Source organism: Carettochelys insculpta, chromosome 23 (assembly GCF_033958435.1).
Source record: "Carettochelys insculpta isolate YL-2023 chromosome 23, ASM3395843v1, whole genome shotgun sequence".
NCBI lineage: Eukaryota > Metazoa > Chordata > Testudines > Carettochelyidae > Carettochelys > Carettochelys insculpta.
This window is the reverse complement of record NC_134159.1, coordinates 21627039-21653479: the sequence shown is the minus strand read 5'-3', so window position 1 is coordinate 21653479 and position 26441 is coordinate 21627039. Positions and strand designations below refer to the sequence as shown.

Sequence of the window (26441 nt, the reverse complement as noted above, 5' to 3'; positions counted from 1 at the left end):
GGCGTAAAGACTTCAGTGACTTGGAGTAATAGTTGTGTTTTACAAATATGTAAGCCACTGATCCAAGATGAAATTCAGTGTCCTTTTCTCTGATGTAGCTAATTATGTTTGCTTTCCAGTGTTAATGGTAAGTATTGCCCAGGGTGCAATTTCATATAAATTAAAGACTCTAATGTCTATAATTTAAAAGAGTTTATCATCAGCTTCGATTGAGTTGTGTTATTGGCATATACATTACTTGCCTGGCTGCTTGAATAATTAATCAACTTAATGTCTTGATTTTTAAAAAAGTTTAAAACTGCACCACTAAGGCAAACATAATGCATTGTATGGAGATAAACACCACCATTTAATTCCCTAGGAGATTCAAGGTACCTTTTCTCATTGTAAACTTTGTCTCTGAAGGCTATCAACTAAGTTGCATTTATGAATTGTAACTTGGTATGTGTGTGTCTCCTTTATACAATTAATTAATTAAATGCAAAATAATAATTTTAATGCACCCTTATCCCGTAAAATCCAGCACTCATATTTTGGTACCTTATGTTGAAATTCTCCCCCCTCCAAAATAAGTAAATTATATTGCACATCCTATATACTTTACAGTAGGTACTTATACTGCCTAGATTATATGTGTACTCTTATCTTTTTAGGAATAACCTACACAGAAGCACAGTAGAAAATACTACATAATTACCATGTGACCTAATTTACATTGCGGAGAACACCTTAGATTTCCAAATTACCTTACCTTTAAGTGCTTGATTTTACAATTTTAGTATTGCATTAATGCCTCATTTATTTAACTGATGTTAAATTTAATTGACCAGTTTTTTTACCAGGGTTAAAAGGACACATCTGGCTTAGGGTTATTCTCTGCTCATGATTTACCTACTTTATTGTGCATCTGGATTTGGGGAAGAAGGCTGGGCAGTCACTGATGGTAAATTTGAAGTTGTGGGCCTGAGGGGCAGTGGAGCTGTCCGTGGTAAGGGGAGGCAGGAAAGGAGTGGGATTTTAGAGAAAAGATGGAGCAGATCCTCACCCCTTGAGTAAATTGTCCGAGCTCCAGTGACACCAGTGGATCTCTGATAGTTTACACCATCCAAGGATCTGCAACAAGGAGTTCTGACAGGGTGGTTTGACCTTAGGGTAAAGCACACTGTTTTCAGGGGATTTACCCCCTGTACTATGGATAAGACCATAGAGTCCCTCGGGCTCAGCTCTGCAGCCATGCGGAGTCTTAGTGACCTCTACAGAAGCATGCAGGGGTCACCTTGTGCTGGTCTCTCTCCAGCACTAGGGCTTTTGACAGCAGCAGCAGCCACACCTGCGGAGAGCCAGGAGAACCTTGAAGGAATGGAAGTGGGAGAGGCAGGGAGCACATCAGTGGCTCGTTCTGTCATCACATACGAGTGGTAGCGAACACCCCATAGTAGGTGAGGTCATCTGCGGTGTGAGTGCAGTGGGGGAAAATGAGGGCAACAGAGCCCAGGAGCAGAGGAGGAGGAGGAGTTGGAGCTGAGGTGCCTACTGAGGCTGGAGGAGAAGCAGAGGGTCTAAGGGTCACTTTCATTCCAGGAAATTGAGACTTAGTCCATCTGCGGAATAGAGGCCCTCTGTCCACTGAACACCTCTCTCATCCTGAAACCAGCAATCTAGGGCTCCCCTTGGGCACCTTGGCCCCTCTTCCCTGCATGTAATGCCTGGGACTCTGCAGGCTGAGGAGAGCCCTATGTCAAGGCCTGCTAAAGGAGGGGAACAAAATGGAGCTTGTTTGGGAACTTTGGGAGGTTGTTTTAAAACAAAGAGCTTTTAACACCAGATTACCGAGGGAGACATCGGAATTAGAATTTATTTTCAAGTTTAGTATCTATCACCTTGGACTCAACAAAGATCTCAATTGTCTTTCGCTTTACAAGGACAATTTGCCCACCTTTGATATTCACTGTGACCTCAGCTATCCCACTTAATAGACACTTGCAGAGTCTTCTTTTCTTCCTCTCTCCACCACTTCCTTCTGCCCTATCTAGCTGATTTATCAGTTTTTTCTTTTTTTTTTAATCTTTTTTTAAAAAATTCTCTTTCTCTCAGTTATCGGTTATCAGTATTTTCCAGATCTGAAGTGGGTCTGTCCCACGAAAGGTCATCACCTAATAAATAATATTGTTGGTTTTTAAGGTGCTACAGGACTGCTTTTTTGTCATATGAATGGGGAACCCCACTGTGCCATTGGGAGAGAATTTGATAGTCCCTGAGTTATTTCGTTTGCCTGGGAAAGAAGTGGTTTTCTTCTTAAATTGCATCTTTATTCACAAACGGGGCAGGCCTACTGATTCCCACAAGGAGAGGTAAGGTGACCTAAAACCTGGCATTCAAGAGGTCACAGACATCTGCAAGGAGGATAGGTCAAGATTTCTAAACGTCTCAGAAATAGCATGTCATCTGTTGCATACTTTAGCTAGTGCTAGTCTTGATGAAAATTGAAAGCATGGTATGTGTGCTAAATGACCCGTGTGTGTGCATAACAGGAAAGCTTTAGAATAGAGGGTGTTTAAATGATTTATTAATCTATTTACCCCGTTATGTAGTGTAACTGTCAAATATAGGTAAGCAATGATGGTAAGGTGAATTAAAATATCATCTATTCTGTTACAAGAATGAGCCCTTTAGAGAGAACTTGCTGAGTCTGATTTGAATTTTCTAATCCCGTAATTCTAACTGATGACTACAAATTCATAATTCTGAGTTTATTTAATTTTTTTTCTCCTCAGGGAACTCATCAGCTCTTCTTTATAATTGTTGCCAAGCTGTCTCAGCAAACAGTTATCAATTTTGTTCACCTTCTGGAAGTATAATTGTTTCTAGCTAAAATAAAGTACTGGTATAGAGCTGAAGCCAGTCTTCTAATGGGGGAATGCATTTCTGAATTGTGTGAACTATATGCAGTTTCTTGTTGACGTTACAAATGCAATGAGGTACAAAATACCAAAATAAACAAGTACGAGTGATGCTTAATTTGCATCTCGAGCAATAGCAGGGCACCTGCTTCACAACCCAGAGAAGTTTAGTTGGCTTCCATTCTATTAGACCAAAGGTGTGCATATGCGTGAACTGTACTTGTTTTGTCTCCCTGTACCTCCATTGTAATTCTTTTGATTACTTCAGTGTGAATCAGGAATCGCTCCACTGTGAACAAGAAGAGAATGAGTCCCTCAGTTCCTACATGATATATTTTGAACTCTTGGCTGTATGAGACAATGTCTTCAAAGCTTTTTCTCTGGCAGCAATTGCCCTCTGTCAGTTTATTAGCCTAGGAGCTGGGCATAGCTTAAATCTCTACAAGAAAATGCAAAGGGAGGGAAAAAAAAAAGGTCTAGAGAATTAGAGTGCGATGATCTCAAGGTGACCTCTCATTGGGAAGATTATTGGTACTTCATAGCAGCGTTTAAAGAAGAGGAGTGTGTTCGTAAAACTTTTATTGGCATTTAAGGAGACAGTGGTAAACTTTGTTTTATAACCAATCCACTTTAACAACTTCCTCATTTTTTGCAAGCCAAAGCATAATTCTCTCTAGCCCAGCCACCTGTCAGCAGTTAGTGGTCATTAGTTCATCATTTTGCAATAAAAGTTAATAGAATAACGATTTATTTCTCTGGGATGATATTTTAATGCCTTTCTCTGCTATCCCTGCCTGACAGTCAGTGATCACTGTAGCTGTTTTCTCTGTGATACCACGATGATGACCATTTAATAGCAGGATTACCCAGCTTTCAGTCATACCACAGGCAGACACCCTCCTGTCCCCCAGCCACCCTGCTCCTAGGTGCATATCATACGCCGTTCCTCTTGGAGAGCTTGGTTTCACGTCGGCACAGGCCTTAACTTTTCCAGGCACTTTGCTTTTCTAGCCTCCAGCTCACAATGGTATCTTCAGGTCCATTGAAACCTTTGAACCCTACTTGTGTGTAATTTGCAGCTTAAGGATAATGGTGTCTCATTGACTGGGAAAGCAGGTCACTTTCACAGTGCTGCTCCTTCGCAGAGGTGGTGGCATTTAGTAGCGTTAGCCCAAAATGTCTCAATAGAAGTTGGTGAAACTTAACCTGCAACGTGACGGGGGCTTGGTGTTGTGCCCTCAGTTCTGTAGTGCACAAATCACTTCTCCCCAGGAACATACGAGATCTGGCTTGCGAGGACTTGGCGGCACCGTTCTTGACACCTGCAAGCAAGGTCATTCCTCCAGGTCAGCAGAATGTGTACCAAAGGGGGCAGTCAGCACTCTGTGGGTCTTTGACACCTGACGGTGCTTTCATCTGGAAGGTTATCTCCTCTCCACACTGAGCACAAGCCCTGTCTTCCAGCAGTCCTAAAACCCTCTCCAAGGCAGCTAAGCAGGAGTGTAATGAGAACCTAAATAGAAGACTGTGTGTAGTCCCAGAGGTAGCTGTGTTAGTCTGTAGTTTCACAAATAACAATCAGATCTGTAGCACTTGAGAAGGGACGCAATAGCAGTTTCAAGTGCCTAGAAGAGTGTGACAGGGAGAAGGGAGAAAAATTGTTCTCTTTGGCCTCTGAGTATAGGACAAGAAGCAATGGGCTTAAACTGCAGTATGGGAGGTTTGGGGTGGACATTAAAAAACTTCCTAACTGTCAGTGCAGTTAAGCGCTGGAATAAATTGCCTAGGGAGGTTGTGGAAGCTCCATCACTGGAGCTATTTAAGAGCAGGTTAGACAGACTTCTGTCAGGGAGGGTCTAGATCGGGGGTCGGCAACCAAAACTGCAAGAAGAGCCACTGTGTCCAATTCGGTGAAAACCTCACTAATTCAGGAGCTGCAGTGTATGTGAACATTAGATGGTCCTTAATAAATAATGTCAAACCAGACTTTTTGTGACCCCTGTTTTAAGAACAGCACACACACAATGATTTGTAATGTGATACATATTTACTGCAGGATGCTCACAAACTTTTTACATGTTTTAATTCCTCACACTTTATGTACGTGTTTGTCCCACTGTCTTCCTGATTTTCACTTCCAAACCCTCTCTCTAGAGGACACAAGGGGGAGTTATCCAGCGTTTCGAGATCACATATCATTTGCTGTTTCGATACGAGTTGTTAATTTTTGGGCTTTTAGATGTTCGCCATTTATCAAAAATAATCAGGAGGGTTTTTTTGTTGTTTTTGTTTACCTTGCAATTATAGCATCTGTAGTCCTTGAAGAGCTGCATGTGGCTCCGGAGCCTCAGGTTGCAGACCCCTGGTCTAGATGGTGTTTGGTCCCACTGTAAGTGCAGGGCACCGGACTCTATGACCTCTCAAGGTCCCTTCTAGTTTTTGATTCTGCTCTGGTCTAAAATCTGTCCTGTTCTTTCCTCCCCGCAGACTCTCTATTTCCACACCTCTTTAAACCACCCCAGTATTGTTGCCGTGGTGGAAGTGGTGGTTGCAGCCAAGAAGCGAGAGGGGACCCTCCAGGATCTGTCCATTGGGTTTGGAATCCTACCCCTGTTCAACAGCAAGTCAGAACCAAGTGATGTGGCCACAAAGGACAGAGGGTAGGTGTGGCAGGCTGCAGCATGAAGGAGGAGACACACTCCCCGCCGGCCGCTGCCTCTGCCTCATATCCCCCCACCATGCAATAAGCAGGACGCCCTTTCCAGGTGGCTGCTTCTCTTTGTTTGTTGACATGGTCAGGCTCACTGTGAACACCCATTGTGGCTCCTTTTATATACTGGATCCAGCTTACCCCCTGGCCATTGCCCTGGGGAAGCTTCTCAGAATGAGTAGGTTTTGAAGGGAATATCTATGTCTGCTCCTTGGGGAATCACTCTACAGCAAAGGACCTGGCACTTCAGGATCCCACCCGCTTTCCCTGCTCCGGGCTGACAGAGCGTTCGTGCGACTGGAATGGGGCTTGGCTGTGTACTAAGCAATAGAACCATGGTGAGAAATTCACTTTGGACTGTGACCATCTAATCCACCCCATTTGGTTTGTGCTCCTCTTTCATTCTAGGCTCAAGCTGTACCATGGGACACCACGAGCACTCCTGCATCCCCTCCTCCAGGACCCGATAGAACGTAAGAGCATACAGAACCACTTCCTACTTTCCTTCCTTCCCATGTGAGGCAGTTTCACCTCTGCTCCTTTGTTTGCTCCATGTGGCACAGGCTGTTTTCTGTGTTAGTGCCTCAACCTTCTGGCTGCTCAGCTTCAGGGTTAGCTGCCCAAGATGGATCAGAAGAAAAGTCCAGAGAGAAGAGTGCTGGATGGTTGCCATGAGATGAGCCTGTTCAGTGTGCCAGGCTGATTGAGGCCACGGCCAGTTAATGCTTATGGGCAGTTGGCTGGTACAAACCAAGGCTCTTTGTCATTGCTAGGGATACCAGCAGCCTCGCTGAGGTGCTCTACAACATGGTTGTCAATGGCTGTCATTCATGCAAGGCCCCGTTGCTGGGGTGTAAGGAGAAGAGAGGCTTAATTTGTGCTGCATCGGTCAAATCCCATCTCAGGACAGCATGGAACATTTGGGTCATCCCTGTAGAGAAGGATTCCCTAACCACATCTCCCACTCACACATAATCCAGCACCGCAGTGGCTCCTATGAGGGCTGGGCAGTTGAGCTCACCTACAGAGCTCCTAGATCACTCTTGAGTTTGCTATAGGCCCTGAGGAGTTCTCTTAGTATGCTACAGCCAGAAGAATGAGAGCGCACCCAGGATTTGAATCTCTCTCTCTCTCTCTCTCTCTCTCTCACATAGAAATGAGCAGCCTTCACTACAGAGCAGGCCTGTGTGTGTGTGAAGGGTATGAATGTATCTTCCCCCTCCCCCATGCCATATCCAGTTTAATCTCCCTTCCTTCCTGCTGCATTGTGTAGGGACAGCCTGCAGGGCATGATGGGGGAACTCAAAGCACCCTGGGAGCTGTAGTTCCCTGCCTAGAGAGATGACCCTGAAGCCAGGAAGGGACTACATTTTACAGCATGCCCTTGGCCTCTAACAATAGGGAAGAGAGGCAGATGGCTGTTTTGGAATATTGCTTTTCACTTAGATGTTACAGCAAAATCCCAGAGGGTAGTTTCTATAAAACCCTTATTACTGTCTAATGTTTAGCATGTTATAGCAAAATCACTTTACCAATCTGTTTCCACTCAGATTTAACCTTTCTTAAGCGCACTCACTACATGACTATTTTCAGCTCCTTTGTGCTTAAAAAAATGCAGTCCAGATTTACAAAAAAGCAGCTCTCCCCACACACTCTGAAACTCCTTCCTACAGGCCTGCAGAGCCACCCTGCTATTTAAGTTGGAAAGAACCAGGATGGAAAAATGACTAGCCAAAGCACAGCAAAAAGCAGTTGTGAAGGAAGAAGGGATTCTTCTTCCTGTACTTGGGAAATGGTCTCGCAATGTGTCTTGTCTAGTGCCCTGTCTGCTGTCAGAGCTGGAGGAGGAGCATGCACAAGTGGTTCCAATACGTCTATGTACCATCAGGCTATAGTTCATTCCCACTTGTGTAAGGGCTAGTGTTGGATGACCCATGCAGCCCTCAGCTGACTGGCTCAATCAGGCTGGTCTGGAGACGTATACAGGCAGGCAGATGGGGAACATAGGAATGTATGGGAGAAGGATCCTGTGTGCATGCTGGCAAGAAAACCTGACGCGGCAGTTAAACACAAATGGACTTCAATTATTTATACAGACATATTGATTGAGCAGAGCTCACAACGCCTGAATAGTGCATTATAAAATATTCAGTACAAGGACAAGCTGCCTTGCAAAGCATGTAACGAGGACCTTGTCCTTCTGAACATGCCTGGCTCCTGTTCCTTTGGGCACTGGTTTCCTGAAGGTTGTTACTGGAGATGAACTATAAGCAAAGCTGGGCAGCATTTGATTGTCCTGGGAACCGTTTGGGTCATCCTAGGAGAGAAGGAAGCAGGAAGCAGGTTGAGTTGCACCATCACCAGAGCTGCTTTTATAGAACAGTTTTTTCACAAGCTCTCCAGTGCCTGCATTCTTCCACCAGGCTGTTGTCCTGTTTGCAGAGATGAAGGGTCCACTCCAGTGCTCCTTAGAGTCAGTGGAAGACTTCGCATTGCATTTCTGCTTCCTTGGCCGCATCTACACGTGCCGGCTACTTCGACGCAGCGGCGCCAACTTCGAAATAGCGCCCGTCACGGCTACACGTGTTGGGCGCTATTTCGACGTTAACATCGACGTTAGGCGGTGAGAAGTCGAAGTCGCTAACCCCATGAGGGGATGGGAATAGCGCCCTACTTTTAAGTTGAACGTCGAAGTAGGGCACGTGTAGCCGATCCGCATCCCGCAACATCGAAATAGCGGGGTCCTCCATGGCGGCCATCAGCTGAGGGGTTGAGAGACGCTCTCTCTCCAGCCCCTGCGGGGCTCTATGGTCACCGTGTGCAGCAGCCCTTAGCCCAGGGTTTCTGGCTGCTGCTGCGGCAGCTGGGGATCCATGCTGCATGCACAGGGTCTGCAACCAGTTGTCGGCTCTGTGGATCTTGTGTTGTTTAGTGCAACTGTGTCTGGGAGGGGCCCTTTAAGGGAGCGGCTTGCTGTTGAGTCCGCCCTGTGACCCTGTCTGCAGCTGTTCCTGGCACCCTTATTTCAATGTGTGCTATTTTGGTGTGTAGATGTTCCCTCGCAGTGCCTATTTCGATGTGGTGCTCCCCAACGTTGAAGTTGAACGTCGACGTTGCCAGCCCTGGAGGACGTGTAGATGTTATTCATCGAAATAGCCTATTTTGATGTCACTACATCAAAATAAGCTATTTCAATGTAGCGTGCACGTGTAGACGTAGCCCTTGTGTGCTAGGCAGAGCCATGCTTTTCTTTTGCCCAAACCAGGGATACGCAGGGGTTTACGCTACTAGGGTATTGATGGGGATTCCAATATCTGCAGCTGGCAGAGGGGGAGAAAACATACACATAAGCAACAGGTTAAATTAGGGGAAATGTTAATTTTGCAAAACCTTGCTTGGAAGGTTTTTATTTTGCAGATTGAAACCCAGGGGTGTTTGGTTCTTGGCCCCATTGAACTAAACTTGCATGGTTGGAGTGTGGGGAGCCAATGTGGATGTAAACAGGTGGCTATGGTTTTTGGCCACCTCTGAAACTGACCATTCAGAGAAACACGCTGAGCAGTTTCAGCAAATGTCAATTCACTTATTCCACAGTTTGCTCAAAGGAAACAGTCAAGGGTGTGAATTTAAAGTAGCTTTCAAAATGAACTGTAACTGAAAGAAAACGTAGGAGTTCAGGCTTGGGTGCTGTTCTACTTGTCAGATTGTTTTTACCTGAGTTAGAAGCCAGTTAGCACCTTTTGCTTGTGACATGGTCTTTGTAGTTTTATTTCCTAACAAGAAAAACAATGATCCCTGTATGAGCAAACAAAGCAAATCCATGTCCACTAATGCAGGGACTGAGCCTCAGCAGTACGTGGCAGAAATAGGTGTTGTGATTGCCTGGTGTTGCTGGTCAATAACCATGTCCGAAAAAAGATGAACGTTAGTTCAAAGTGTGACTGCCCCTTGGCAAGCTGTCTGGGCATTGATGCCTTTTATGGAGCAGGTGCCATGTGTTCATTTAAGTTTAAGAGGAATAACCTGTATGTGACTGATGTTCCTTTCCAAGTGCTCGGGATCTGGGATCTTAGAGGCAGTTATACTGTGTCACTTAGGAGGGTGTTTTTTAGGGACTGTTGTAATGCCTTGTGAGAGAAGTCCACCAGTAGCAAATGCCTCTTAGCAGCATGAGAGCAGAGACCATTGGAATTCTGGAATTCTGCTAGCACTCGGGAGATGCTGGGTGTCAGGGTGTGTAACACTCATTCCTGCGTTTCAGCTCCAGAGGAGAAAGTGAACCACCACCACACTGTGTTCCTATCAGAATGAATCTCATAATAAAAAGACATGCTTCAGAAAGAGAAAAGGGTCACCCTTTGAAATGCATGAATTAACTGCCAGGAGATGTCCTTTCGCTGTTCCCTTCTCGTGAGTTACTACAGGTTGAACCTCTCTAATCCGGAATGCTCTCATCCGGCAACATCCGTAATCCAGCGTGATTTTAGTTAGCTGGATGACCACTTACTGTGGGTGTGGCTAAGTTTCACGTGGTCCCATAAAATTTGTTTCTAGCCACCAGTCCTGGCTCTTAGTGTTCTGTGCTGTTATTTAGCTGTAATTTGCCCTTAAATGTTTTCTAAGAGCCCAATAAGCAGTGAAAGTGTTGGTAATAGGCTAGACAATATTGACCTCCTGTGGTTCGGCAAATTCTCTCATCTAGCACCAGTCAGGTCCTGAGGGTGCCGGATTAGAGAGGTTCAACCTGTACTAAGTTGATACAGGGAAGTTCAGTTACAAGCTAGTGTCCCAGGGAGCCTTTGCAAGCTCCTGTGGATTAAGCTTTTGCCTTTGACTGGGAATGAAGTTGGCACAGGATTATTATAACCCCCACCAAATCAGCTCTGTGCAGGCCTCTTCTTTTCAGAGGGGAATTCAGATGCTGGTCTTTTGAAGATATGTCTAGATAGGGACTTGCATAAAAGACACAAGATTAAGGAGAAACTTAAACAAGAGCTTGCAGTTGCAGGGCTATGGAGGAAGAGATTGGTTCTCTTCCTACTTCTTCACTGCTGAGTAGGAATAGCTCAAGTCATTTTAAGCTTAATCATAAGCTTCCAGAGCCTGTACATTGTTTCCACTTACCCAGAAGTTGCAGTGTGAGGACTTGTAAGCCCAGAACTGTTATAGCGTAGCATGACAAGTCTCCATATTAATTAATGAAGAAAACTGACTTTTTAAAAATAGGGGTTTCATTGCTGATAAAGTGGTCATTGAATGATACCTTCATTGGATTGACTTCTCCAGTGGGGAGCACCGCTGGGAAGCTGTCTCACTGTACTTTCAGATATTGCATAATGTTCTCTCTTCTTTAGAGAATAAATACATGACCATGGTTGAGAACATTCACCTTCAGTACACCTTACGGCTTCACCCACCCCTCGAGACCATGTCTCACCTCTTCCCTGAGAACATGCTGGTGTCTGGGCTGCAGAAGATTCCTGGCTTGCTGCTAACACATGGAGAAACAAGTAAGGGATCCCTCCATTCTGACTTCTGCCTGTATAAACCACCCCCTAGGGCAGTAAGGTTGGCACTGCATGCTCTAAACAATCATGCTCATGAGTCGTTCTGGACTCTGCCCAAATCTCTGCCCAAATTTGTATTATTCTGGCGTTGGTCTGCCAGCTCTGTGGTTCAATGGGACCTGATCTTTACCGGCAGTGCAGAGCCCTCTGAACTGTCTGAGAAAAGTCACAGAGAGCTCACAGAGGCAGGAGGGATATCTGGAACACACACCTACCAGCGTGACCCTTGTGGAATGGGAAGACAGGAGCCAGTTTCTGGTTCCCTGACCAGGGAGCAGGCGAGGGGTGGTGGGAATGGAGAAAAGGAAAACGGATGCTGAAGGAAGCTCGGAAGGGTTATTGCTGACCTGCTGGTCACGGAAAGCACTGCACGATACAGTGCATTTATTTATAGGGCCTGATTCCCAGCCACTGCATGGTCACACAGTGGGACCAGCTCCCTGAAGGCCAATGGGCTCATGCTGTGGCAGGCCAAGGGAAAGCCAGGCCCACTGACTTTACATGTACATGCATCTTCTGTGGCTGGTGTGTGGTCAGACCAGGGTTGCCAAATGCCCCAGCTGCTTCTCAGTACCACACAACTTGCGTGCTCCAGCTCCAGTGGTGGAGCACAAGCAATCTTCGGCACAGCCCAGCGGACAGAGGCGGATGTTTCCTTGGCACCTGAAGGAGTAGTAGCAGGGCAGGAGGCAAACGGGACCCTAGCAGGGAAACGTTATTGTTTGCTGCTCTTCAGTGCTGGTACTTCAAACGGGAAGTGAAGCGTAGCCAATTCGAGAAGTCAGGCTGGCACTGCGAAATAAAGCAGAGTGGTTCCTGGGGGCTCCATTTAGAGAATTCTCCATCTGGCTGGTCGTGTGCTCGTCCGGGGGGTGTCAGTGGGAAGGGACTGCCGGGGAATGTGGCCTGATTACATGTGTTTGCTCTCTTCTCCCGCCACACCAGCTCCATTGCCAAGGCGCTGCATAGCTGCAAGCAGTGCCTACAGCATGGAGCGCGTGACGCACAGTGTGTGCTCTTGCTGGTAAAGTGCTGGCAATTAGGGAATATCGATGAGAAATGGAGTCGTTAAAACGTTGTGCTGGCCCACAAAAGAGCCAAGCGACGCCACGTCTGAAAAATAAACAAGAGATGCAGGATTTCCACGTCAGCCCCCTCTCCCAGCGGCCATCTCCGCCAGAGTCCCTTTGACTCAGCTCCTTGCTCAGGTGCAGCCAGCGCAGAACAGCTTGCAGACGAGTCTGTTGTGCCTGCTCATCAGCAGCCTCAGGCACTTCTCCAGTGGGCATTTCCCCTGGTTTCTTATGGGTTTCAAGCAGAAGATGGAATTGTTCCGTTCCGCTATTGTTAAAGGCAGCAGCTTTGAGAACACAGTGTTTTACATTTTCATCCTTGGTAGCCCCTTTCCAAGAAAGGAGACAGTTAGGGAGTGTTCACTTGTAAAGGGCTAAGCTACAGAGCAGCTGGGAAGTGTGTTATGCAGTAATGCATAATAATGAAAGGCTGGAGCATGTCTGGATAAATCTCCATGGATTCCCTTCTCAGTGTGCCCCTTCTTCTGGTGTGGGTGGGGGTGGAGTTTGCCCCCCTTCCCACGGACAGCCCAAGGAAGGCAGCCAAACTTCATGGATCTCACCAGATACTTTCTGAGGTCAGAGCCATCAGATCAGCATCATATGTCTCTGCACCGGGTCTAGCTCAGTGTCCCTTGCATGCGCCCTGTGACACTCTTGGACTCTCCTGACCACTCCCGTGCCTGGGGCCCTTGGGCTGGGACTCTGCAGAAAAGATAATGTAACCCCAGCTGCTCATTTTTCACCCCTAGCCCCACTGGGATGGACAGTGGGACTATGTGCAGCCCTACCCACTTTCCCCTGTGCTGACCAGCGTTCATGTGGCCTTGGCACAGGTGGTACCATCTAAACTGCTGAGCCCACTTCCTTCCAGGTAGGAATGGGGTTGTGGGTAGAAAGTCACATTAGCCTGTCTGGGCTAATTCCAGCCCGTTTCAGTTCCTTTGACCTGCCAGTAGTCAAGACAGAGGCTGACTCCCCTCCGCCATGCTCCGATAAGGGTTTAAATGTTTGTGACTACGTGGGTCCTCCTTCAGTGAATGCCGCTGGACTCCAGCAGAAAAGGGGGTGATTGCGACCTGCAGCCATGACCCCAAGCAGACAGGCAGCCTGTGTTCCTGCCGGGGTCTTTTTCATGCTCCTTCCCTCTGCCTGCAGAGAACATTAGCTCAGTTTTGGCGGGGGTAGCAGAGCTGGCTAACGAACAGCACAATCAATTATTCATCTCTCACTGCTGTAATGTAGCTGATGCTGGTAAATCGAGACACTGCAATAATATTTTATCGCTTGCTGATTGAACATTGGAACTGCTCAGGCAGTTTTTACGAACCAACATCTGCTTGGGTTGCTGATGCCCGTGTCAGCAAGGCAGAGTTGGAGCTGGTTGTCTTAGGCCAAGCTATGTTATTTTATTATGAGTTATATGGGGAAATCATTGACAAAAAAAAGTCAAGTATGATGGTTTACAGTGTAGCTGAGTTCTTTGTGATTTTACAGTAAGATCTTACGTTCATTGCTCAATCTTACAGCCCTGCCCTAAACTGCCTGGCCTCTTTTAATAAGGGCCCTTTACCTTGGATGTTGGTCCAAGTGTCAAAAGTGAAGTTAGTGCTGGTTGTGACTGAGCACATGTGAGGGGTTGTCTTGCATCTCTTCATCATGGAAACAGGTCTGCTAAGTGGTGGGGTTAGACAAATGAGGTGAGTGAGGATTGCGGAAGAAGGCCTATAGGTAAAAGACACCTTTGATTTTAGTGTCCAGAGGTGTTTAGTTTTCCTTTCAGTTTGCATTTGTGGACCTGTCCTGACAAGTGCAGTTACAGAGCAGAGCCTGGCCAGGAGGCAGCCCAGGGGTCAACAGCTGCCATGGCAACTGGACTGGCTGTTCTCCGGAAACGAATGTACACCCAGCGAGATCTCCTCAGGGACAAAGGCGCCGTCATCAGCGAGGCAGCTCAAGGTAGGGCTGGGAAGAGGAGCTTTCAGCAGCCAGCCGCCAGGCTGATGACTGCCTGCCCCCGCAGTTGAGGGGGAAGGTCTGAGGGCTTCCAGGGAGAGACCCATCTTGGTAGCCTTCCTACAAAGCCTCTGAGAATGGCACACAAGAAAATAAAGCAAAGTGCTCTGCCTCCTCTTTCAGTGTGGAGGAGGATAGGAGGGAGGGAAGAGAGAATCATAATAAGTGGATAAGATCAATCATAGGACATTTTTGAGAGAGAAATGGGAGAGGCAAGAGCTCAGGTGTCCAGGGGGTTAGTCCAACAGTGATGTGTCATCATGCATTACAGCCCAGTAATGCAGCTGAGTCAAAGAGTCATAAACATACTTAACAGACTGTGCTGTTCAGATGCTGAGAAAAGCCCATCAGCAGCCTAAACGCAGAGCAGCCCCAGAGGTAGCAGCCCCATATCTGTGTGTGCAGCCTGCACTGCCCAGGCATCCAGAGCCACTTCTGGGAATGAATCGTCAGCTGGCATCTGTCTCCTCCACAGAGAGAATGAAAGCCTGGGGACATGCAGGATAAATGACCTAACTCTGGGCTAATCTCCTCTCTGGGGAGTCAGCTCTGAAGTCACAGGAATGACACAAGGGATGAGTTTGTCTCAGTTGTGTTTTAAATGACTGTGCAGAGGCCTTAAAATGAATCTACAGGAAAGGGAAAGCAAGCACCATCTTTAATGTGTGTCACACCTTTCATCAGAGGATACAAAGTTCCCAATGGATATTAATCAGCTGAGACCCTCAGTGTTTCTCTGAAATAAGTCTCATTTTCAGCTGGGTAAATTGAGGCATTAAACAGATTAAGTGATTACCAAAGGTGTCTTGGTGAGTCAGTGGCAGAGGAGGAATTATGGCCAAGTATTCCCTGTTCATAGTTCCCTGCTTTCACTTCTAGACCTATTTCCTCTTTTATCAACATATCACATCAAAGGGAAAGAGACTGTGTTGCCCTTGGGTAGTACTGCTTTGAGAAAGCTGGACTCTTCTGGTTAACGTGTGTCCCAAGCGCTGTGTTTGAAGCCCCAGGCACTGCTGCAATAGACATAAACAATCCCAGTGAAGAGCAGGCCTGTAGGAGTAAATGAGGAGTATGGTTTAAATTGCTTCACAGAAAGAGTATTGAATAAAGGGAATAAATTGCCCTGAAAGGAGGCTGAAGTGTAAATTGTTAGAGACACACCTCAATTTGTTCTGGAGGAGGAGGAGATGCAAAAAATGGGCAGAGGATTTAAGGCAAGAGAAAATAAAAGGCTTTCAGGGGCTGCCAGGCATTCCTCCCCTTTTCTTAAATGATTTCCTTTCTTAAAATCTTAAACATCCCTCAGGAGCTGAATAAGCTTGACTGACAGTGAGCCTGGGAAGTTGGACTATATTATGCTCAAATATTTACAGTAGCCATGAAATATGTAGCTTAAAAGCATTTGTGATTTCGGAGAAGTCCCATTGTGAAGCCCTGATGAGAATGAATTGTCCTTTTGGGGGTGGGGGGAAGATTTGGTAGTGTAAAGCTCACCCTAAACTCCCCAAAGCCCAAGAACATTAATTTGTGCTAATCTGAAACCTCACACATGTCTAGCAGCCCAGCAAAATGACATGCATGGAAATGATGACTTGGCTTGTTTAAAAATGCTTTTTCAATAGCTTTCTTGTTCCCAGGCTTCATGCACTGTTTTGCTTTTATATATGCCTGACTAAAAGGACCCTGGGGTCACCCTCTGAACTGGGATTTCAAAGGACAGTTTCTTCCCAAGTGTTTGATCTGCTCAGTTGGTGGACAGTTCAGGGCTGTAATTAACCATTGGAACAGCTTGGATTTCCAGGGATATGTTGGATTTTCCATCACTTGCGGTCTTTAAGCCAAGACCTGTTCTCTTTCTAAAAGAGCTGCCCTAGCTCCACCAGGAATGATGGGTTTGATGCAGAAATTAGTGGGTGAGGTTCTTTGACCTACGTTGTGATGGATTTTGGATGCATGTCATAAAGGTTGCTTTAGGCCCGAACATCTGTGAATTGTGCTTGTGGAATCTACTCAACTGGCTACTTGCTCTTATAGATTAAAAAGGTTCCGTAATGTCTAGCTGAAACTGTTCCTTTCCTTTCCTTAGATGTTTTTATGGGGTTAAGTATTTTTGTAGTATAGAGTACATTCTTTGGAATGTTTCTCTTTCGCACAAATGTATTTATAGCTGCTTGCCTCTTTAATCCTTAAAGCGGACAGAAAATCATTTCAATCTAGTCCCCTATTTTGTTAATTGCTTCTCTTCCTGAGAAATTGCTATAGATGATTGATAGACACTTTAATTAGTTGGTCAGTTAACGGAGTCTAGGTATATGTCTACAGAGCAGTCTTATTCCGAAATAGGCACCCTGGAATAGCTTATTTCGAAATCATAACACGGCTGCACATAAAAATGTATTTCAAAATAGCACTTAGCTATTTCAAAATACATAGTTTAAAGTCATGGAGCCTATTTTGAAACACAGCCATTGGACGCACTATGGCTTATTTTGAAATAGGCGCTATTCCCTGTCTTAACAACACTTTCGAAATAGCTACTTCAAAATAGGCGCTATTCCTCATGAAATGAGGTTTACCCATTTTGAAATAAGACAGACACTATTTGGAATTTATTTCGAACTAGTGGTTGCATTGTGTAGACGCTAGGTTAGTTATTTTTAAATAACATCTGTTATTTTGAAATAACTTGCTGTGTCGACGTATCCTTGGAGAAGTCTTTACAGCTTGTACCAAAGTTATCCTTATTCATGACATTGCCCTGGATAGAGGAGGTTTGGCAAGGGCAGTGGCAGCTGATTTTGATCCACTGAAGCCTTACTGACTTTTAACCATGACTTTTCAGAGCTCTGTATTCAGCGGTGGCTTTGTGCCTAAATCCATGTGATTCAGGAATGTTAAGTATCAGAGGGGTAGACGAGTTAGTCTGTGTCTTCAAAAACAGAAAGAAGTCCTGTGGCTGATGAAGTGGGTCTGCCCAGGAGAGCTTATGCTTCAAAATATCTGTTAGCCTATAAGATGCCCGACGAATGTTAAGGGATAGAGAGAAGATCATCCATTCTTCAGTGGTGACCTCTCTGCTTAGACGACCTGTTGAATAATAACGTCCCTGGATGCCTCTCCTTGAGGACTCAGCATTGTGTTATCAGAAGCTGTGAGCTCTCCAGACCAAAGGAACCCCCTGCAAGAACCACAGCCACCACATGCAGAGCATGACAACGATGGAGTTACAGTAACACCCTGGAGGCTGCCTTGTGAGTGCATTACTAATGACTAGTAAGTAGCCAGTAACCTGAAAAACTGGAGTAATGTCACTGTAATGCACAGCTCTAAGGAATGTTCTTTTCTGTTCTCTCCCGTTGTTCCTGGCTTTTGCCAGCAGGAAGGACACAGCATTTTCCAGAATCTTCAGATAACGCCTCAGTGCATCTCCCACTCTCCGAGTGCATCCATTGAGCTCTGTCTCCAGCTGAAGACCATCAGTCCCATCTTGTGGCTGATGAGGGGAACTGTGTTTTGCGTACTAGACTCACTCAGAACCTGGATCTGCCTGCTTGGTTTCATTTGCAAATTCCACTACTCATCAAACAATTGGCAGAACAAGCCATCAAGCCAGGACATTGATAAGTCTGAGAGGTGCCTTGTAAAGAAAATTCAGCACTCTGGTTCCTTCTTCTCCTTATTCCTACCCTGTACACCTGAGGGCCTGATGTGGGCCAATGGGGAACCAGTATGGCAGGGAACATCAATACTAATGCAGGGGAAGAATGGTTCTTTGCTTGGGGATGAGGGATGCATTCAGCATCCTTCTTTCAGACACCAGCTGATGACAAAGGGCTGTGCATCTCCATGGCTCAAACATGTACAACTAATCTGCAACTCAGGGTGCATCAGGTAGCTGAGTTATAACAAGGTGTTCATTGGTTTGACAATGTTAATTCTGACAACACATTGTTCTCACTCCCTCAGTACTCTCTTTGATCATGTGCCAGGCTTGTGTATCTCACTTGCCCAAACACAGTCTCCAGGAATGTTCTCTAATTTTTTCCATCCGCATGCAGAATAAATTTTTTCTGTGCACCAAGGCAGGTGAGGATGTGTACCACCAATAGAAACCCATGAAGCTGGTTGGGGGCACCCTGCAACGCAGCAGGGCAGCTTCTGGATGTCTCTTTGGTGGCTGCCCAAGCACTCAACTTGCAGGGAACTCTGTTTTCCTGCTGCTGAAAGGGAAATCCAGTGGCGCTCTGTGCAGCCTCTCCAAAGCTGTGGTTACACAGCTAACAATGCATCACCTCTAGTTGTCACACTCACACCGTCTTCAGCCTTCATCAGCCAGCATGTGATCAGCTGCAGGCTGCTGGGGACAGCCTCTGAATTCTGCTAGCAATGGGAAATGGAGCCATTTGTGGATTGAAGATGATGATGATAACAACCACTGCTTTCCTGACTGCAAGTGAGCAAGGTGCACACCTAACTTCAAGCTCATGAATGACTAACTGAATGAAATTAAATTAATTGAGAGCTGAGATGTTAAAGGCAATAGAAAGGACTTCCTGGGATTCAATCACAGTTTTAAAGTTAGGCATGTGCTTATGTGTCTGTCTGCATCGTGGCCCTGAATAATTTTAGTTAGAGATATTTGTAAACATCTGACCTTGATATAAATGCAGCAGTCATTACCAGTCCCCAAAACACAGGCATGCAGCTGTTCATCGTGCCTATTCCCTGTTGCTTCTCTTCCAGTTACTTAATCCATTCTCAAAAGCCTGACAGCATCACTGAAACAGGCTAGTGATTTCTTGCTGTTTGGTTGTCAAGAATAGCTTTGTCCTGAAAAGTTAACAAGTGCCTCTTCTTTCTGCTACTCTCCCCTCCTCGCCTTAAGCAAAAGAACTGAGCAATAAATTCGGCTCAAAAGCTAGACATAAAATAACAGGGTGGTCAAAATTGGTTTAAAACGAGCAGTTTAGATAAAATGTGCCCTGCAATTTGGTAGACTGACTCCTCGGATAACAGAGAAGATGAAACCAGGATGTTATATTTGGTTTCTCAAATTGAATTAAGGAAGATTCTGCTTTCGCTAGCACTAATTGTTTATGAACTGCCTCATTCCTTACAGGTCCCACAACTCTGACTAACCACTTTCTAGCCCTAAGATACTGTGTTATTGAATTCTATTGTCATGCACTTTATAGATTCCAGGTTTTGCTTTTCAGTACACAGTGTAGGTTTGGTAATGCTCAACTGTGAGTGGTGTGGAGGAGGCTAAAATCTTATTCAAGCGCTTTTCTCTGGAAAAAAGCTCTCAAGGAAGGTGTTCCTACCCCTTAATTTTTGCTTAGACTTCTCAAAACTTGCAGCCCACTCCAGTTCATGCCAAGTAACAGTGCTGACCATAACCAGCATTGTAACTTGCTTAGTCTTATATTTTTAGGGCAAGAGAAAACAAGTCAGTGCTGCATAAAATAAAAGGGATGGGGTTCAGAATACTTGTCAGGGGCTTGTTGGATGGGAAATATGTAGGAGACATTCACCTTAGACTAAACTGTACAAACCCTCCCCTAAAATGTGGGGGCATTGGAAGTCAGAGGAGCTAACCTGTGAGGAAGGGTTATGCGTCCAACTTTCTCACGGCAACAAAGGGATATTTATATGCCACTTAAAACAGTATCGGTCATAGTGAGGAAATGGTTCCCCTGGTGGGACTCTGTAGTACTGAGATCCATGGAAATATGCATCCACAAATGGTTAATGAGCTAGTAGCAGTAGTAGGCATCCTTCAGTCTGCATAGACTATGGATTGCGCCCTTTAAAGTTTCAATTGAGGATTTCATTTACAGCGTCTATTGTGACTATAAAGACCCACACGAGAGTGACAGTCCTTGCTGCATCTGTTGCAGATGTGGTGGGTGTCTGGCAAGTCCTTATTGTGCTTTCTGTGCGCTTGCTTCTCCTCTGCTAGCTGTCTGATCTTCATCTCGCCCTTCTGAAGGCCCTTGTGTAACCCCTGCCTCCATCTGCTGCGGTCATTTGCTAGTTCTTCCCAGTTGTCCAGCTCGATGTCTACCTCTCTGAGGTCTCTCTTGCAGACATCTTTGTAGCGCAACTGGGGGGCGTCCAGGAGGTCTTTTGCCAGAGGCTAGCTCACCATACAGGATGGCCATGTCCACAGGATGAATGATGGAAGGATTCCAAAAGGTTCATGAGCTATGTACATAGTTAATCTAGCAATGATCTCTGAATTTCTAAATTTTCATGAAATCTTTGTGTCTTGGCTTAGGTGCTTGGAAAGGTCATGGTTGTAGTTGTCAATGCTAGGGACTGTCTGTTCCCATTTTAACCATTTCTTTTCTGTAGCCTCCTATTTTGTTGGCTTTCCTGTGACCCTCGGTTCAAGCTGTGCCTTTCTTTATCACCGAGCCTAGCTCAGCTAAGTAGCATTACCACCTGCACCACTACCTGAGTGCAGCCAAAACAGAGGCAAGTATGGGGTCACCGAGTTTCAGTTTTATTTCCAAACCTTGGCTTAAAAAACTGTCTCCATCTGCGGTGTCACTTGAAGCTGTGCAGAGTCTGTGAGTGCAGCGTGGTGGAGTTGGGTTTATTCTTTCTGGCATTTCCCCTCAGGCAGGCTAGCTAAATGAAATGTAATGCTTTACAACACTGCAGCTGCTGGGCTGGATTATCTAAGGCATGTGTGTGTCTTCCTATCCAAAGGACGCCAGTGTCATCCCTCCTCCAGCAACTGCCGGTAAAGTCAAGGGGGTTGATCACAGTAATTCTGACAGGTTCTCTTAAATATCCACTATGTCAGTGCTCCTGGCTCAGAACTCTTTGACAGATTTTATTAAACTTGGGGTGGCAAACAGACAGTCTGGATTCATGGAGCAGGTCTTAGCTGTGTGATTCCAGACTCTATATTAATTCAGGTGAATGGTTATCTTGGGCTAAAGGAGTCTCTCCAGTGATATAGTGACTTTCTAGAACAAAGTCAGGAGAGAGATAGACAACAGAGGGCTGTATTCAGTTTACATCATCCTCATCTTGTACTTGTTTATTGGCTAATCGGGAGCAGAATGTAGATTTCATGGTCTGGGAGGCATTAGCAGAAGTGTTGAAAGCAGGACATCAGAAGTAATTCTTCCACATTACTCTGTGTCAGTTAGGTCTCAGAGGGAATACTGTGCCCAGTTCTGGGCACTACCTTTACAGAAAGATGTGGAGAAATTGGAGAAAGTCCAGAGAGGAGCAACAAAAATTATTAAAGATCTAAAAACTATGACCTATGAGGAAAGATTGAAAGAACTGGTTTGTTTGGTCTGGAAAAGAGAAGACTGAGAGAGGACATGATAACAGCTTTCAAGTACCTAAAAGGGTGTTACAGTGAGAAGGGAGAAAAATTATTTTTCTTAACCTCTGAGGTTAGGACAAGAAGCAATGGGCTTAAATTGTAGGAAGGGAAGTTTGGGTTGGGGAAAAAATTCCCAACAGTCAGAGTGATTAAGCCCTGGAACAAATTGCCCTGAGAGGTTGTGGACTCTCATCACTGCTGATATTTAAGAACAAGTTAGATAAATATCTGTCAGGGATGGCCTAGATGCTGGTTGGTCCTGCCGTGAGGCAGGGGACTGCACTTGATGACCTCTCATAGTCCCTTCCAGTTCTAGTGTTCTATGATGCTATGTTTGGAAGTAGTGACCTCATGCATGAGATCTGAATGTACCACATGCGTATAACAAGTGGTGGTACATCTTGATGGGGAAATAAATAACTGAGGAAGGTACTATTCCAGGGAACAAGTAAGTTTTATGGTTCCACTCTCCAGTGTTTTTGGCTGTCACATATTTCCCTCTTGTCTTTTCCTTGAATATATAAGTGCAAGTGCATTCCACCCGACTGGCACCTGAGTATGGATAAGCTGGCCTGCTCCTCCTAGTGGTGCTCTGTCTCCCTCCCAAGCAGGCACACAGGGATAATTCAATCTGTTGTGGACATGGGACTCCCCACTTTCATACCCGTTAAATGATCAGGCTGACTTGTTGGTTTTCCTAGCGTGTTAGACTCAGGATGGTCCACAGCAGATGTACGAGCAGGAGGAGGAATACAGCTGGGTTTTCTTTGTGGCTGGAGAAGAGTATAAGACGTGAAAGGAAACTAAGCTGAAGGGGTAACAGATGTTCCTTTGCCTTGATAATCTACTTTCTTTTAATGACTAGTTTGCAGAAGTTGTTGCTGGAGGCACTTTGAAGGCGAAAATAGATTTCTCCTGAAGTTTGCATTTGTTTATTAATTTTAGCTGCGGAAAGAGAAGAGCTTGTTACTGAGAGCTCTGTGTGAGAACCATGAATTTCAGCTGTATTCTCTGCTTTGGTCTGAGAACCGGATTGAAGAGCCAGGCTGGATTTTGGGATATTTTTACCTTCTGTGGATGACTGCACTGTAACAGATGTCTGGATGTCTTTTCAGATGATTTCCTTCGAAAACCCCACCTCATGAAGTCCGTGACATGGTACTTGGATAAGCTGTCCATCAACCTGTACCCTTCATTAGAAAAGTTTGAGGAAGAGCTGCTGGATTTACTCAACTCAGATCGATTACTTAAGGTACTGTAAATACCACAGCAACATTTCTAACTCCTTTGTCATCTGGGTATAGTTATCATGGCAATAACAGACACTGATAGGAAGGCTTTCAGAGAGATGCCTATTAATAGCTTTGCTTAACAAATGGATAAATCATTCCTATGAATCACTTTGCCTATCATTGAAGTGCAAACTCTGAGGTGAAACACAGGAGCTGCTGCACAGCAGTTCGGAGCCGGCGTGTGTGTGGAGTACCCTTATCTCACTGAAGGGCTGGGAAGGGAAGTGTAATATGATGGGTCAAGTGAGAATCTGGCCAGGACTAAGGGAGTAAATTCCCTATCCTTGTGGGAAGCACGTCAGATCAGGTCTTGCACCCTAGGGTTCACATCTTTTTCCACACTGTGCCAACCTCCCCTGAGCCCAGGGGTGGGCAACCTGATGAGTAATCTCATTGCAGGCCACAGGGCATTTTGCTGATGCTCGCTGTCCACAGGCACTGCCTCCTGCAGCTCCCAGTGGCCATGGTTCAGTGTTCCCAACCAATAAGAACTATGGGGGCAGTGCCTCCTGGTAATGGGGGCCCAGGGAATGTTGTCTGCCACTTCCCACAGCTTCCACTGGCTGGGATTGCAGAATCACACCTGCTGGGAGCGGGGAGGGGCAGTACCTGCAGACACTCAATGTCAACACAATGTCTCACAGACCGCAGGTTGCCCACCTCTGCCTTAGCCCAGTGGTGGGCACTGGCTCAGCCCTGGCTGAGAGCAAGTAGCATGGCCTACTGAATGGCCACTAGAATTTCCTAAAGCACCTGGACTCTCTCATACTCCCTCTAAGCTGAGCACTTGGGTGGCCGCCCAGGAGAGATGCAGGTGGTGCTCAGCTGATTAGCAGAGCGCCAAGAGCCACAGCCGGTGTTTCTACAGGTGGTGCACAGAACACAATGTATTCTGCCCATGGGTGGGAAACATTAGGCGGAACGTTGTTCCCATTGTTCCTGTAAGGTTCTGTCCCAGCCTCACTTTGGTCATGGTACACAGCCCAGGAGTCTTCAGCCACAAAGTAGAGGTTATTGGCAATAAACGGGAGCCAGGGAATGCTGGTGCTGGCATGCCTTTTTCTGGCAGGCTCCTCCCATTTGCTCTGCTGAACAGGAGGAAAAGTTACCCCTCTGTCTGACTGCAATGGCTAGCTGGGCTACAGCTGGCCTGAGACCTGTAGCCAGACAGCGGACAGGACGTGTACTGAAGAAGCCTTTGCTCTGAACAGCTGAATCAGGGTGAGGTTGGAGCAAATGCCCAACCCCTGCTGTATGTGGAGGTAGTGCAGGCAGCAGAGATGCATGCATAGCTGTCAGTTTTGAGAGCAGTCAGCAGTCCAGCGAGTGTGGTATTGGTATTGTCTGCAGCCAAGCTATCATGCAGCATTTGTGATATAAATCCTGGGAGTCCCAACCCTATTCTTAAAGCCCCAGATGGCTCAAAAGGAGGGATTAGGGACAAGTGCTGAGTCCATATTTAAACTAATGTTTCAGGGACTTACAGGTCAGCCATTTCCCCTGGTGTACAGCAGTACCCTGGCCCAGGGAGGAACCATTTCTGCAGTGCTTCCCAGACATTGACTCTGGGTTTCTGAGGTGGGTCAGAGGGCTGCCCTGAGACCTGGTCTTTCAGTCCTTCAACATTGGCTCCTGGTTTTCATGTAAAAGGGTATTGGCTAGCAGAGAGAAGCCAGGAGAAGCAGTTGCCCAGGGTTTGCCCAGGGTGTTTTCGGGCTGTCTGGCTTAGTTCAAGGGGGGATAAACTTGAAATGGTTTTTCTCCTTCTCACCATAGGCCTACCAACAGGAGGGGTCTGCTTCTGCAGTGCCCAGCGGCAGCACCTAGAGCCCTGGACCTGTTAGAATTGCTGCCAGAGAGCTGTGTGGTGCTCTCCAGAGCCCCATGCTGTGTGCTCCGGCCGGCTCTGAGGGCCGACGGGGCGTGGAGAGGGTGCATTGTGGTCAGTGTGGTGCTGAAGGCTGGCTGCCTGAGGCTCTGCCCTCTTCTGCATAAGGCCCCACCCCTTCTGCCTGAGGGCTCGCCCCTTCCAGGGGTCCAGAGCTGCCTCTGGGACATTGCCCAGGGGCCTGGCAATCCTCTCAGTTCCCTTGTTCTCACAATTTCATTTTCTTTCTTAGGGCTTCCCATGATCACTTGTTTAGGCATTTTTCTGCCTGTTTTACACACAGCGCTGCAGGGCTATTTTCTCAGCAAGCTTTCAGAAAGCCATACTGCGGAAATGTGGGACTTGCTGGAGGCTAGGAGGGGGGAAGTCACAAAACCCACACCTGGAAAGCTGGAGGGTGGAAAGCTGCTTTCCTCCCCAGCTTTTGAAGTTGCTGCTTCTGTTTAGGAGTTTTCACTCTTTATTTTTCACCCTCCTTTGCTAGATGTCTCAGCCAACTCATCGTGTTGCAGACATCCAAGGACCACACAGTGCACAATGAATTCTGTACCCTGGAGCCAGATTTGCCACCCTAGCACATGCCAGATGAAAGTCACCCCTGTGAAAAGCTCCAGACATATTCTAAGGGCATATTGGCTTTGAGCCAGCTCTCAGCATGTGGGTCAACGACTGCCGATGAGGAGCACAGCGCATGCCACGCGCCTCCTGCATCCTGCCTGCCCCCTGCATTCCAGAGGAACTGTGGCGGGAGCTGTGCCTGTATACCAGAAGCCCCTGGAGCAGGCCCCTATGCCCACTGCCCACATGGTGCAGCAACTTACAGGCCAGGCCCAGTCTGAACCTGGGTCATTGCCTTTCTGGAGTGAGTTTGCCAGCTCTTGGCACTGATCCTGGGTTACCAGAGCCCTGCCAGCTGGTGCACTGAGACACTTTGCCTGGCTCATTTCCATGGCAGTACCCATCTCTCCCTGCAGCTCAGACCGTAGCACCGCTGGCTTTTTATTACCTTGTAATTGAAACCAAAGTTTTCTTTTCTGGAGTATGCTGCAGATGAGATTAATGAAAAAAGCCATCTTGGAATAGGAGAGCTCTTCTGCACGTTGGGTATGTCATTGGCTGCTTTGGCTCTGGGGCCTCGCCTGCTTGAAGAGGTGGGCTCTGCAGTGCCATGCCTGCTAATCACTTGAAAAATTTCTGAAATAACTCCTCCTGCTCTTCACAGGCCCAGTCCTCGGAGGTGCTGAGTACCCCGACTCCCGGTACAGACAGTTAGAGTTGAGGCTGCCCAGTATCTTCTGGGATAGAATTAATAAAAGCTGATTGCTGGGCCCCAAATGCTTCTACTATTCTGATTCCGACATTCCTATCACTAGGAACCTCCAAACCATCCTTTCCTTTAAAGCAGCCAATCAAAAGCCACATTTCCAGAAAGAAGTTCTCTGTACTCCCCCACCCCATGATTTAAAATAAAATCCCTAAACTCCGGGAAGCTAAAATATTGCATGTTTGCACGATGGACTGTATTGTCCTCTATCTGTGTCCATCTTACATGACAGCAATTTACCACGTACCGTCCTAGATGACCAAGAATGTGAAAGGTTGCAAATTAGCCCAGGGCCAGGATGTTTTTGGGTTGTGTAT

General features: G+C 46.4%; 1 protein-coding gene across 2 annotated transcripts in view; it reads left to right on the top strand.

The window, feature by feature from the left end:
- NPHP4 (nephrocystin 4) overlaps positions 1-26441 on the top strand; it is a 111987-nt gene that overhangs the window by 15075 nt on the left and 70471 nt on the right. For both annotated transcript variants that reach the window (XM_075018163.1, XM_075018162.1), the window contains exons 4-7: positions 5388-5560; positions 6019-6083; positions 10965-11120; positions 22736-22872. In XM_075018163.1, the coding sequence (XP_074874264.1) occupies positions 5388-5560; positions 6019-6083; positions 10965-11120; positions 22736-22872 (531 nt within the window). The remainder of the gene's footprint in view (positions 1-5387; positions 5561-6018; positions 6084-10964; positions 11121-22735; positions 22873-26441) is intronic.